Raw genomic sequence first — 14,530 nt, forward strand, 5'->3', positions numbered from 1 at the left:
TAGATAATGGATGGATGGATGGACATGCACACACTTTCTCCTGCCAGAAAATAACTAGATCAGATAGCTGGAAATGTCACTTGAAAAACTGAAATTTCAAATGAATATTTTACATCTAAAAGCAAACTAATACACCTGATAACGGATATTCCACTACTAAAATGGGCGTGCTACTAGTGCCTTTTCTCAGATGCAGACACACACACAGTCCACATATCTAATATACATTTTCAGAGGTCAAGTGTAAATGTCAGGAGCAAACATCAATTTCCCAGTCACCTGCTCACACACACAAAAAATAAAAATAAAATCTGTGCTCAGTCCTGCTTTTCATGTTTTAACCGTTCTCATCATCTTCTGTTGTTTACTCAAGCTTTGCCAGAGCAGAGTAGCTGCCACAAGATGGCGGTATTGACCCATGCTTCTGTGCAGAAAGGTCTCCTTTCTGTTTTCTGCTCAACAAAATGAAGGCAGGAAGGCCTGTTTTTAAAAAAAAATAAAATAAAATACTGTCGCTCTTCCCATTCCCATTTTCCTTTCAAAATGAGTAGATGCTTAACAAGGTCTTTAGCTGACAAGCCAAGCCAGGCTTCATTGAGGCATAATGTTCATCTAGGCAGGACAATAAATCTGGTCATTATCAATTATAATTAAAGGCTCTCTGGTTCAAAGCACCTTTTTAATTTAATGATATATTCTCCCTTGTATTTTGTCCTGGCGTATTGACCCACCTCATTTAGCACCAGGGCAGTTTTTCTCCTGGGTTCTTATAAGGATTGAGGGGACTTACCTTTGCATGCCAAGCAGATCTGTGTTTTTCCTTATTCTCCTCCATATATATGTCCCTCTGAGAATGGCATTAAGCTACTCAACATCTCAGCATCTCCGCACATGAGCACAATTCCCTGTCTTGCCCCCAGGCCATTGCTAAGTACAGTGCTCTCTGTTGTGTCTGAGCTCTTTTTGCGGTGGTGAATTATTCATAGGTTTTTTTTTTTTTTTTTTTGTGAATTTTAGAGATGTATTTTCTCGTTTGTGTTTTTCACGGTGCCTCATTAGCTATAGCGTGGCTTTGTGCTATCGGAGGTCTTTCCAAGCCGTTTCAGCTGCTAACATGTAATGATGGCGATGATGTCACGCCATTGCATCGCTGCCTGTGGCCCGTAGAAAGCCAAGGGTGAGGGGGGCGGGATGTTTGCAGCTTGTAGTGGGAGGGTTGGTGGTGCTGTAGGTGGTTTAGACGTTTACAGCTTGTAGCATGGATGGGGTAAAGGGGGGGGGGGGGGGTCAGAGAGGTTATCAGTAATCACTCAAGTATGCCATTACATCCTTGGGTTCACGGACTACGGGGAAATTACAGCGCACGTTATATAGCTACAAGTGCTCGTTAAAAAAGAATCACTTTCACCTCAACCAGCATTGGCAGTTGCAGATGCAAAACCTGTGTTATTGTGCAATATCCAGTTATTAACATTATTCAATTCTGGGTGCCATTGCCTAGCAACCAAACTAGCAGTTTAAGTGCCTTCCTGAGCTATATTAACCCTTAAATAAACTTGATTTCCTGTCCATCTGAATAAAAAAAAATTACATTTAAATTTTTTTTGGCATTTCTCCAGTTTTTGGACATTATGTATTTTGCTTTTTTCCCACTGAACACACATTTTCATAAAACTAAATATCTTCAAATCCATTTCCATTCACTTATTTCACAGTATTTTTTGAAAGAACTGAATTCCTGTCCACCTGAATAAAAAAAATGACATTTTAAAAACATTAGATTTTTTTCACTTTTTACACATAAGTCTACAGTCCTACATATTTTGTTGTTTGTCCTATGGAACACATGTTCCCAATGCGGTTATTAAATAAACTTGATTTCCTGTCTATGTGAATAAATAAGTTTTTTTTAAACACAATGCAGCCACAGCCACAACGGTGGATAAATCCTGGTTCAGATTTGATGACAAATAAAATCATTCCGTATACTTTTTTTCTAAGCCATGTCTAGACGGGTTTACAAAATGGATGCTTGGTAACCCAATAATATTTATGGTGTTCAGAGGTGTAAAATACCATATATTTTACACTATATGCTAGTGGAAGAGGTGTGCTGAAATTAGCTTACCTTCCCCCTGCCTGCCACCCTCCCTCTCCCTCTCTGCACCTCCCTCTCCTTCCTCTCCCCTTGCCACCTCTGGCAATATGACTGGAAGATTGCAGAAAATAAGTACATTAGCTATCTAGTTTTCTAGTCCATTGATTGAGGCCCATTGATTTTTTTTGGTCAAATACCCCACCTCCATCAACATGTCAAACATCTTACAATTTCCCATGCCACATTTATTACTCAAAATCAGGCCAACACCTTATTTATACATGTACTGATCAAAAATAAATATATTTTAAGAATGTATTTAGATGCTCAGCAATATAAAATGGGATTGAGTCCTTTTTTTCAACAACAACCTTTTTATACAAAAAGCCTCAAGAACTTCTCTTGCCTATGTGTAACATTTTCAGCATTCAGTTTTTTTCAGTGAAATATATTATGCTGGCCCTTTTTTGCAGTTTTTTCCACTGAAACAAACTGTTCATCATAAATACACAATATGACCAAAAGTATCTGGACACAAAAACAGTCTGGGGCTGTTTTTCATGATCTGGGCTAGGCCCCTTAGTTCCAGTGAAGGAAAATCTTCATCCTACTGCATAAAATCACATTCCAGACAATTCTGTGCTTCCCCAACAGTTTGGGGAAGGCCCTTTCCGGTTTTAGCACACAGCAAGGTCCATATAGAAATGGTTTTGTTGAGAACAGTGTGGAAGAACTTGACTGACCAGCACAGAGCCCTGACCTCAACCCCATCTAACACCTTTGGGATCAATTGGAAAGCCAACTGTGAGCCAGGCCTAATCACCAAATCAGTGCCCGACCACACAAATGCTCTTCTGCCTGAATGGAAGCAAATCCCTGCAGCAATGCTCCAACATCTAATATAACACCATCCCAGAAGAGAGGAGATTATAATAGCAGCAAAGGGTGGTCCAATTCCATATAAATCCCCATCTGGATGGGATGTTGGATGTTAGGCATCCACTTCTGGCCATGTAGTGCAGCTCATGAGATAAATCTGTGCAATTATTTGCATGTGATGTTAGTCACTCAATTGAAGACGCACAACCTAGGATTGGTCAGGTACTTTACCAAGTAAAATAAAGCTCATAATCAAAAACGATTATTGGTATTCTTGATTTTCCAACAAGACAAACAAAAAGGAATACAACTAGCTGCACAGTGAAATATTTCAATAATTAGAAATGATGAATTTAAAAAAATTAAGAATTATGTTACTTAAATTTAATTTCACTGGCGTATTATTGGTAGGAAAGCAGAAATTCATTTAAAAGTTTTTCCCGTCCACGTACAGATGGCACCTTCTTTCAGTGACAGTGAGAGAGAGCGGCACTTTTAGTGAGACTGTAAGGGATGAGGAGGTTTCAGATTATGACAACTGGCAGCCAGTATTCTAGTCCTCTTTCATGTGCTCCAGTATTCTCATTATTCATCTCCATCCTGCCAGCTTCTTCACAGACAGGGGCACACTGACACACTGAAGAGGCACACCTTTACACTCGTAGAATATACTGGAACGTATGGTATTTGAAAATGTAATAAATAGTTTTCACAGCATATATGTACGTGGAAATGTGGTGTACTGAAGCGAAAAAATATTCTGAGACAGCGAATGAATCAGGCAGCCAACAATAACATTGTAATTTTATGGAACCTTTACATTGAACTGAGTTTTTTTGTAGTTTGTTTTTTTGCATTGTACTGATGTGATTTGCAATCTGTACGTGCCACATGGTCAGATGAACGGTTCAGACCGCAGTCGTGCAGAAGCAGGAGTACGGCTTCGCTATTTCACAGGGACACAGGTTCAGCAGGTCACCCTAGAGACGAGAGCAGAACTGCCACGAACCATTACAGAACAAAGGAGCAAGGGTTGAGTTCAATTTTCCATTAGTTTTCTTTGACATCCAGTACGATGACACTAAGCTGCAACTGGACTTGCGCTCAATGCAATTCACTTTATTTTTTGTGTGGTTTTGAGACTAGCTGGAGACTTAAAATAAAAAAGGACAAAATGTCTTCACAACAGCCATTTACTTTGACACACGTGTTTGTGGTGCATCTCAGCTATTGAACACATCATTGATCAGTAAGCACCCGCAACTTAGTCTGTTTTATCCAGTTTGCCATCTGGAGTACACCTTGTCTTTTGACCTACACAAGGACTACATAACATTTACACTATCAACACAGAAAAAAAAAAAAAACCCTTGTCTTCTTTCTGTCCATGTTACAAACCCAAGCTGAGGATGTAGCCTCTGTCTACAGCGACACTGCTGATTGGTCATGTTTTTCCTTGTTTGTGCTGCAGCAACGCGCTAACAGTATGGATCTCTCGCTGACCTCTGTTGACCCCTTGAGGTCACGGCCTCATGTTAAATCCAGCAGGTGGATCGACACAAGGTCTAACGACCAGCAACGTTCACGTTTCCCGTTTTTTAAAAACGCATATCGAACGCTGCCGTACAGCTCAGTGTACTGTAAACAGCTCCTAACTCAATAACTGATATTCCTTGAAACCAGAAGTGCGCTGGGGGTGTTTCTACAACTGACTGAGTCTATATGGTGCTCCTTGGGAGCGAAGAGCACCAAGTGAATGATTACAAGAAAAGGATACTTAGCCACTCAATCATTATGATGTCTTCTGCCACCAAAATTGATTATGGTGTCCTCTGCTTGTCTTGACTAAGTATCCTTTTTTTTTGCAATCATTCAAGAAATAAATCTGGTGCAAAACCCCATGTGGCAGTAGCAAACTGCTGTTCTGGTGAATAGGAGAATAAAAGTTTTTTTTGCTGTTTTGAGAACTTTTTTTGTTTTGTTTTTTTTTTTGGAGATGCAAGATTTTTCCATGACAATGATGATTTGTAGCTGAAAGGTTTTCCAATTTCCATTTTTAGAAACCCCCCGAACAGATGACAGGACAGTGACAGTACTACTTGCTTTGAAAGGTGGTGGTTCGAGAAATAAAAAAAAACTAAAAAAAAAAAATATATATATATATATATATTGATAACAACAACAACAACAATAATAATGATGATGCATTTATGTCTTTTTTTGTGAAATTTCACCTTGTTTGAACTAAAAATATAATTGTTCATTTTTGACTATTTTTTGTGCTAGTTTGCTTAGTGACAGAATTGGGGGAGGATACCAGTGCCTCTCCGTGCTGTTGCCACGGCGATGACGCTTGCAGACACCTGAATGACAGCTTCCTGTCAGGGCGGGGACAGCCCTTGCGGTGGCGCTGAGTCCAGACCCGTGAGTCCAGGCCCTCGAGCCGACCACCGCTGCTCCAAATTGCCCCTAATGCGCGTATCTCTGGGGCAAAACACACACATCAAGGTGTAATCTTTACCAACAACATAATAGGAACAACTGTGAGCTCTTATTAATGCCCCCCCGCCCCCCCTCATCCCACCCCAATCCATTTATCCGCGGCCTGACAATTTTAGCCGTCGGAATGATGGCGATATTAGCGTTAGCGCCAGCGAGTTGTTTTCCTTTTCGCCTGCCGAAAATGGCGAGGGAATGAGAGCCGGAAAATCACCGGTAATGGTCGCCTTCGCCGAGACACTCTCAGGCCGGCATGCCCGAGGGCCCCGGCAGCCTGCGTCCGGCACGCTGACGTCCCTTCGGAACACGCCGCCAGCGTAGGAGACACGCGCGGTGACTGCGCAGACTCACGCAGACTCACGCAGACTCGCGCAGGTGAACGGCGAGGCCCGGCGGACGATTTATATACAGGCGGTTTCAACGCCAGCCGAAGAGACGACGATGATGTCACCCGATGGCGGAAACGAAAGGTGGAGAGCTCGCGCGGCCTTATCGTGCCACCTCAGCGCTGTGTGTGCGCCTTAAGGGGGGGGGGGAGAGGGGGGTGTGGGGGTGCAAGAGCAAAATGCCATTTCGTTTCTTCTCCAAAAATCCATCAGCTGAAAAAAAAAAAACCTAATCGGGCTTCCTCGCATGTAAAGCCAAAAAGATCAAATATGTGCGCCGAAAAAAAAAAGCAAAAATGTCAAAGTGACAGGGCCCGGGGCACCGTAACCAGAGAATGTTTCATTTATTTATTTATTAGCGGGGGCAGATGCCCTTATCCGCCGCGACTTACATCTAGATTACGTTTTCATCGTATCGATCCAGTCAGCCTGATATTTACCAAAGCGGGCCAGGCTAAACGCCCTGCTCACGGGTACAATGGCAGTTGCTCACCGCAAAACTGAACCTAAAACCTACCGGTTATAAGCCCAGTGCATTCGACACTACACCACGGTTAAAAGTATTATGATAAAGTATGCAAATGGCGGGAGGCACGCAGGTGGAGCTGCGCAGTTTATTTGAACCGTTCCAGCGGAGCTCCTCCAATTTGAAATGTCACCCGCGGAAACGCCGTCAGGATGTCACGGAGACAGATAATCATTGTTATCCAACCTTCTTTCTGTGCCATTTTCTATCCCGGCTTTTAAAACGGTAAAGAACAGATTCTTTATTTTGGAAGGTTGCATCGCTCAGTTTCAGTTTAGATGATATAAACAATGTTCTCTTTCAAGTGGGCCTCCAGCAGGTAGACAAATATACCCTTTCAGATTGAATCATTTCACTTTAAGGTGCACTCCGTGAGCAGACATTTAAGGAAGCATTTTCAGGACCTATTGTACGATAACTCTATTAAAGTTGCTTGTGTCATTCCAGAGAAAGAAAGACACGCTATCCCAGAGGACCTGCTACAGAAGCGTCATGTTGGAGGAGATCAGGGTGTGGTGAGGAGGCGCATGGCATGGTGAGGAGGTACAGGGTGTGGTGAGGAGGTGCAGAGTGTGGTAAGGAGGTACAGGGTGTGGTGAGGAGGTGCAGAGCATGGTGAGGAGGTACAGGGCATGATGAGGAGGTGTAGGGTGTGGTGAGGAAGTGCAGGGCATGGTGAGGAGGTGCAGGGCGTGGTGAGGAGGTGCAGGGTGTGGTTAGAGTACAGGGTGTGGTGAGGAGGTGCAGAGCATGGTGAGGAGGTACAGGGCATGATGAGGAGGTGTAGGGTGTGGTGAGGAAGTGCAGGGCATGGTGAGGAGGCGCAGGGCATGGTGAGGAGGTGCAGAGCATGGTGAGGAGGTGCAGGGCGTGGTGAGGAGGTGCAGGGTGTGGTTAGAGTACAGGGTGTGGTGAGGAGGTGCAGAGCATGGTGAGGAGGTGCAGGGCATGGTGAGGAGGCACAGGGCGTGTCTTGGACTGAGCGGGACACTGGCCAGCTCCATGATCAGTATTGACTCTGATGTTATCTGATGTTGTCGGGCTTTAGATTTAAATGTCAGCTACACTCGGACTGACGTGCGAGATTTGAGCACAGACTATCTGGCATTGCTAGCGCTCGCTGGCTAACAGGGACGTCTGGCACAGCAACCCATCCCCCTGTGCCAGGAGCCCAACGGGTCCCTCCCCGCGGTGCGATGGGGGAGACGGGCACAGTCACAGCAGGAGTGGGGACCCGAGTGCTTTAAAAACCTGTGGCCATGAAAGCTCCACACAGGTACGGGGATTTAGCGCCTGCAATAAACGTCCACCGGCCTCTTTACGGCGCCGCGAAGGACCCGGCAAGCTCCCCGTCGGGGGGCCACTCCTTTATCCTCCCGCGTTTATCTTCCTTTAACCGCAGTCTGGAGTGTTAAACTGGCCCTCCCGACGCTCGCGCGGCACTGAAGCGTTTATACGACAGGAAGGATGTCGGGGAGGCTGAGAGAGAGAGAGGGGCAATCCGGCACGTCCCTCCACTGCCGTGAAAACAGAAAAAAAACAGCTGGCTCGTTGGTTCTGCACTCGTTTATGATTGGCTCTGGCAAAATGAGGGACATGCCGCAGACACAATCTGAATTTTTTAGATATCTTGAAAATGTCACGGGCGCTGGCTCAAATTTAACGTGCATTTTTGAACATGCATTTTCATTAAAAGTGCTATATGCTGCCCATGGGGATGCATTTTGGAACCAAAACCGAATTGATCTGGAGAACATGGCTATTTTAGCATGCACATTTTGACCAATTCACACACACACACACACGTACACACACGCACGCATGGACACATGCACGTGCATACACACACACACACGTGCACACAGACACACACACAAACACACACACAGACACAAACACACTGAGTTATAGACTACACGTGGACATACTGCATCTTTCAAATCCTTAAAACACACTTCTTCCATTTACAAACCAATTTCATAGTTTGTGCGCACAGAGACCTGGAAGGGCTCCCCTTAAAAAGCATTCTGACTGCAGCCCATCTTCCAGTAAACAGATACACACCCTCGCCACCCTTTGGCTCTGTTCCTACGGTAAGCTTTCATCATACAGATGTCTTCTTCCTGTTTGGCTGGTACAGAGCGGAGGCCGTTTCTATGGAGCCTGTGCATTAGCCTGCCAGCCATTTTTGGGCTGGGAAGACAGGTTTCTCTGGGCGCTGATTCTGTTGCAAGTATTTGAGGAATTAGAGGACCACCTGAGGCAGATATTCAGCGTTATTGATGATTCTTATGGATGCAGAGCATGTCCGCTGCGAATGCATGAAGACTTCGGTTACGCAGCTAATGTTTATTCTAGCACTTCACTATGCAAAAGAACTACAGAATGCAAGGCTAAAACGTTTTGTTGTTTTTTGTTTCTTAATACTTTTTCTTCCCTCTTTTTTGAAGCCCCACTTTACCTGTAATGTTTGATTTGCATAAGCTTAGGTAAATTAAAGAAAAAAATCGAAAAGCTTCCCTGGGTGGCATAAATCTTCAGCTATTATACTTTACTCAAACTTCCCCAAGTTGTATTTTCTGTGCATGAGCTGGGAGCAGTCTAGAGTGATGTGGAGACACAACATCCCTTGCTATACTGAAAAGATGCTTGAAACACTCGTTGAGCTGCATAAGCCAGTGCTGGGTGTGTCATTAGCCAACAACAAGCGACTGTAGTGTTTTAACAGTAGAAAGGCCGTGTTTTTTACTACGCACTACTGCTACGCTGATGGCCAGCAGCGTCAGATGTATCCAGCATTTCTGCACCAGCAACGACCTAAAACAATTTTCTTGAAATAAAGAACAATTTGAAATGAATCAATTTCAATGTTTGTATTTCTAAATTATAGCAGATTTGTTATATAGGTTAAGGGAAAATGTATCAACGCATATTACAAGAACACTGAGAAAAGCACTAAAATGTGCATAACCAAATGCAAAATTGAAAAGTAGTTAAAAAATATGGCACTTCTCATTTCTTTAAGTAATTTCTTCAGTCATTCAGTACATTCCTCCCTTCCTCTGTAAGTGCGCTTTTACATAGCCATCCTCTCATAAACTCCACAGAGGAGCTTTGGTGTTCGCTGGGACCACACGCGCACAAATCTGGCCTATTTAGTGTTAAGGGAAACTGTCACTCGCTGTCTCTCTGCAGGTGTGTGTGCGTGTGTGTCTAATTGAGAAACTTGGTGCTGACTTCTGAGTGAATGGCATCAAAGAAATCGGAAAGATCTGAAATCCAAATATTAGCCAAATTCTGAAGGAAAAAATATTTGGAAGGAACACAATGAGTGATGCTGAATACGGTATTTGCATTTGGCACCAATACAGTTAGTGATATAGTGCCTATGTAGCTAGTGATATAGTGCCTATGTAGTTAGTGATATAGTGCCTATGTAGCTAGTGATATAGTGCCTATGTAGTTAGTGATATAGTGCCTATGTAGTTAGTGATATAGTGCCTATGTAGTTAGTGATATAGTGCCTATGTAGTTAGTGATATAGTGCCTATGTAGCTAGTGATATAGTGCCTATGTAGTTAGTGATATAGTGCCTATGCAGTTAGTGATATAGTGCCTATGTAGTTAGTGATATAGTTCCTATGTAGTTAGTGATATAGTGCCTATGTAGTTAGTGATATAGTGCCTATGTAGTTAGTGATATAGTTCCTATGTAGTTAGTGATATAGTGCCTATGTAGTTAGTGATATAGTGCCTATGTAGCTAGTGATATAGTGCCTATGTAGTTAGTGATATAGTGCCTATGTAGTTAGTGATATAGTGCCTATGTAGTTAGTGATATAGTGCCTATGTAGTTAGTGATATAGTTCCTATGTAGTTAGTGATATAGTGCCTATGTAGCTAGTGATATATTGCATATGCAGTTACTGATATAGTGTCTATATAGTTACTGATATAGTGCCTATGTAGTTACTAATATAGTGCCCATGTAGTTACTGATACAGTGCCTATGTAGTTACTGACATAGTACCTATGCAGTTACTAACATAGTGTCTATGTAGTTACTGATATAGTGCCTATGTAGTTACTAATATATTGCCTACACAGTTACTGATATATTGCCTATGCATTACTATGCATTTATTGATACATTGCCTAGAGTCATATCTTTGAAAGTGCAGCAAGGAAGAAGATTGTCAGTTGAGACCAGATGGCTGAGTCCAGATGTCTGGAAATGGGATTTCCAAATATTGCATCAGCTCCTCAACAGATATCTTGAGAAGCTGCAATCAAAAGTAGGCCTAAGGGGACAGTGTACCCCTGTAATCTCTCTGATACAGATCAAGGAGGAGCATGATGGTGTACACTGCACATGCTAGTTGACAGACAGTCCAACATGAAATGGAACAGAATGCAGAGGAGAAGAATATGTTCTATAGATCCCCAATGGGATAGTTCTAGACTGAAGGGGATCATTACTGTGGGGAGAGTCTTAAGTGGGGGGGGGGGGGGGGGGGGGGGGGGGGGGGACTTCAGGGAGACGTTTCCTGTTTGAGAAAATGACTTTATAGAGGGAAGAAACACGACAGTCCATTAGCTAAGCTTGTATGCTAGTTTGTTACATTACCTCAATAGTTAGCTGGCTAGCTATTTTGGTGTAGTCACTCAACTCATCGCAGGTAATTGAGAATTCTGTATTAAAAGGTAATAGGAGCTTGTGGGCCTTTTTTGCTGCGACAGTGGACTCTGAGGCTGGAAGGCTTCCCTGCAGCCCCCACCCCCACTAGTTCAGCAAACTGCAGTCGCCAGCCTGTTCGCTCTTAAATTCGACAAATCCAGCCACCCAGTTAACAAGCCAGCTAGCCCATGCTAACGCCGCAGCAGTGGCAATTCTTATTTTAAATCTGTTTTGCTTGTCTGTGAACTGCTTTGTTTATTGGTTAGCAATTATTTCTTGGCTAACTAGCTTTGATGCCAAGCACAAAACCCATGCTACAAAGCTAGCTAGCTAGTTGACTGACTGGCTAGCAAACATCTCTAGCTTGGTTTAATTCAATTCTGTAGCATTAGAACATCACATAATGTACAAAGATTATAAAGAGAGGGTACAAGGATATAGAGGGTGTTAGAATCAGATATGACTCATTGTCCCAAAATACCAGCCTATGAGGCTGCCTGAGGTTAACCCTTTCATGCTTTTAGCTGCAACCTCCTCACAGGCTGGTAATGCTTACAAATACACAGTGCCTTCCGTAATGTTTGGGACAAAGACATTTCTTTGTCTTGATTTGGCTCTATACGCCACAATTCTAGATTTGTGATCTAAGAATTCACATGTGGTACACAGAATACAGATGGTATTTTTATTTTTATACATTTCGGTTTCACCTTGTAGAAATTGCTGCACTTTTCATACATAGAACACAAAGCCAAATCAAGAAAAAAATATGTCTGTCCAAAACATTATGCATACCATATATATATGGTTTGGAGGCAGTGTGGTTTGCTACTAAAACTGCAGAGACAAGAGGGATTAATTAAAGCTCATTTTGTCCTCTGCAATTCCTCATAGAGGAGACCGCAGCACAAAGGATCAGCTCCCTAAAAAACCATTTTAATTAAATAAAAATGAAAAAAAAAGAGTGAAATCAGGCAGAGTGGTTAACGCTGGGTTCTTACCCTCCTCACACAGGATGCCCGCCCGTCCGTATGGGCACAGGCACACGGCTTCCTGCCCGGGCCTGGGCACACACGTGCCCCCGTGAGCACAGGGACTGCCCTGGCAGGTCCTGAACTGGCACAGCCTGCCAGAGAAGGGACCGGGGCATCGGCAGAACCAGCTCTCCGCATCGCTGGAGAACAGAGGAGAGGAAAGGAAAGGAAAGAGTGGGAGAGAGTGTGGTTATTCAGCTGAGCTAATGTTTACATTTATAGCTCTGTGAGCTGGCAACATTCAGCAACACATTCTCTGCTAATAGAGAGAGAGAGAGAGAGAGATAGGGTAGAGAGAGAGGGAGAGAGAAAGGGAGACAGAGAGAGAGATAGAGAGGCAAAGAGAGATAGGGCTGGAGAGAGAGAGTGAGAGAGAGAGAAAGGGTAGAGAGAGAGGGAGAGAAAAAGGGCAGAGAGAGAGAAACAGAGAGAGAGGGAGAGAGAAAAAGGGCAGAGAGAGAGAGAGAGAGATAAAGTGGACAGAGACAGAGAGACAGAAAGAGAGAGACATAATGAGAAGTGGGGGAAGGACAGAGAAAGGAGGGAGAGAAGGATTCCAGCCTTGTTTGTAACTGGGACTTCACTGCGATTGCCCCATTAATTTCTGTCCAATTTTAGAACTTTCACAACAGCAAAAGACAGTTATAAAATAACTCTGAACAAATAAAACTGCTCAGAATGTCTGTGTTCATGCTGGACGGGTGCGGAGCAGGCAGATTTAATTTTTTTATTTTCCCTCAGTGACCTTGATGGGGGGGAAAAAAAAAGTGGACAGGAACCTCCGTCGACACGGAATGTGAAACATTTTCAAACCACGCAGGACATTTTCAAAAGCACGAGCAGGGAGGGTGAAATAAAAATAATATTTTGTAAAAAACCTCCACCCCTCCCGCCCAGATCCTCGATTCATATGCAGCGGTGTTATCGGGAGCCGAGGCAGCAAGAGGAGCACAGAACTCAGGAAGGGGACTTCATGTGCAGCCTTAAGATGCGCGAGCTTTGAAAGCTACGATATCAGATACAGGGCAGGCTTTTGGAAGGGTTTCAAATCTATAAATTAATAATGCGCTTTGAGCAGCGACACAGTGGGGCGCTATTTTTTTCTTCTTCGTTTTTTTTATTTTTGCTGCTTCTCCAGAACCGGCTTCTAGAAATGAAATATTTACATTCGGTCCCCGGGATTTCAGCGGGAGGAGAAACCGTGGCGCACGATGGCGACAGGCCGAAGCGGAGAACGAAGCGTCGTTCGCCAGGTTAAACTCCCAGCTTTCGGTCCAACGTGCGCCAACGTGCTCCAACGTGCGCCAACGTGCGCCAACGTGCGCCAACGTCCAGCATGCCAGCCCCTCGCTTCATTTCAGTAATCAGAACGAAAGTCAGTCTTTAAAAAATAAATAATAATATATATATATATATATATACTGTATAATCTTTTCTTTTTTTAACGACCATGTGACCTGTCAAGCCAAAACAAAAAGGTGCATGCACTGACTATTATTGAGAAGCATTCCATTTGAGAACTGGGGATGACCATTTTTCATAATTTTCATTCATTCTGTCTACTGTAAAGCACATGCAGGCAATCTCTGTGTGAGAGAGGCAGAGAGAGGGAAAGAGGTGCAGAGAGAGAGAGAGAGAGAGAGAGACAGAGAGAGAGAGAGAGCAGCTCCTCTCCATGTGGAGCACAGCAGGGGGTAATGACATTGGCTGCAAGATTACTGCCTTCCATTATGTTCAACATGCAAACACATCTGTTTCTGTGAACGACTGTCCTTCACAATACCCTCGGGGGGGGGGGGGGGGGGGGGGGGGGTACAGCTTGTGTGAGAACCAGAGAGGTTCCCCAGATGGAACAGCAAAGATGGAAACCAAACAAACAAAAAAACAGACAAAAAACAAACAAATAAATAAATAAATAAATAAAAGGCAATTCACAATTTTACCTTTTGAAAAAAGGAAAAAAAAAGTTAATATCAGAGCTGGCCCACCCACTCCCACAGAGCCCTGGTCACTCCAGTGGCTGTGCAGAGGCTGGTGATAATACAAGCACTGCGCTCTCCTTAAGAAAAATCCCAACTTGAGCAAACACAACATAGGACGGCATTGAGGAGGTGGAAGAAAAAATGATTCTAAAAAAAAAAAAAAAAGAAATAGGGTGTGTGTGTTCTTAACAGGGACATCTTTTCCAGCTTCTCTGGTGAGGACGCGAGGTTTTAGTGGCAACTTCACTGGAAAAGATGCTAGGTTTTAGCGGTAGCTTCACTGGTGAGGACGGTAGGATTTAGCAGTAGTTTCACTGGTGAGGACAGTAGGATTTCATGGTAGCTTCACTGGTGAGGACAGTAGGTTTTAGCAGTAGTTTCACTGGTGAGGACGGTAGGTTTTAGCGGTAGCTTCACTGATGAGGACAGTAGGTTTTCGAGGTACAAA

General features: G+C 43.6%; 1 protein-coding gene across 1 annotated transcript in view; it reads right to left on the reverse strand.

Annotated features, from left to right (window-relative positions):
- eys (eyes shut homolog) overlaps positions 1 to 14,530 on the reverse strand; it is a 184,547-nt gene that overhangs the window by 20,057 nt on the left and 149,960 nt on the right. The window contains exon 18 of the mRNA XM_035400963.1: positions 12,068 to 12,240. Within this exon, the coding sequence (XP_035256854.1) occupies positions 12,068 to 12,240 (173 nt within the window). The remainder of the gene's footprint in view (positions 1 to 12,067; positions 12,241 to 14,530) is intronic.

Source organism: Anguilla anguilla, chromosome 18 (assembly GCF_013347855.1).
Source record: "Anguilla anguilla isolate fAngAng1 chromosome 18, fAngAng1.pri, whole genome shotgun sequence".
Classification (NCBI taxonomy): domain Eukaryota; kingdom Metazoa; phylum Chordata; class Actinopteri; order Anguilliformes; family Anguillidae; genus Anguilla; species Anguilla anguilla.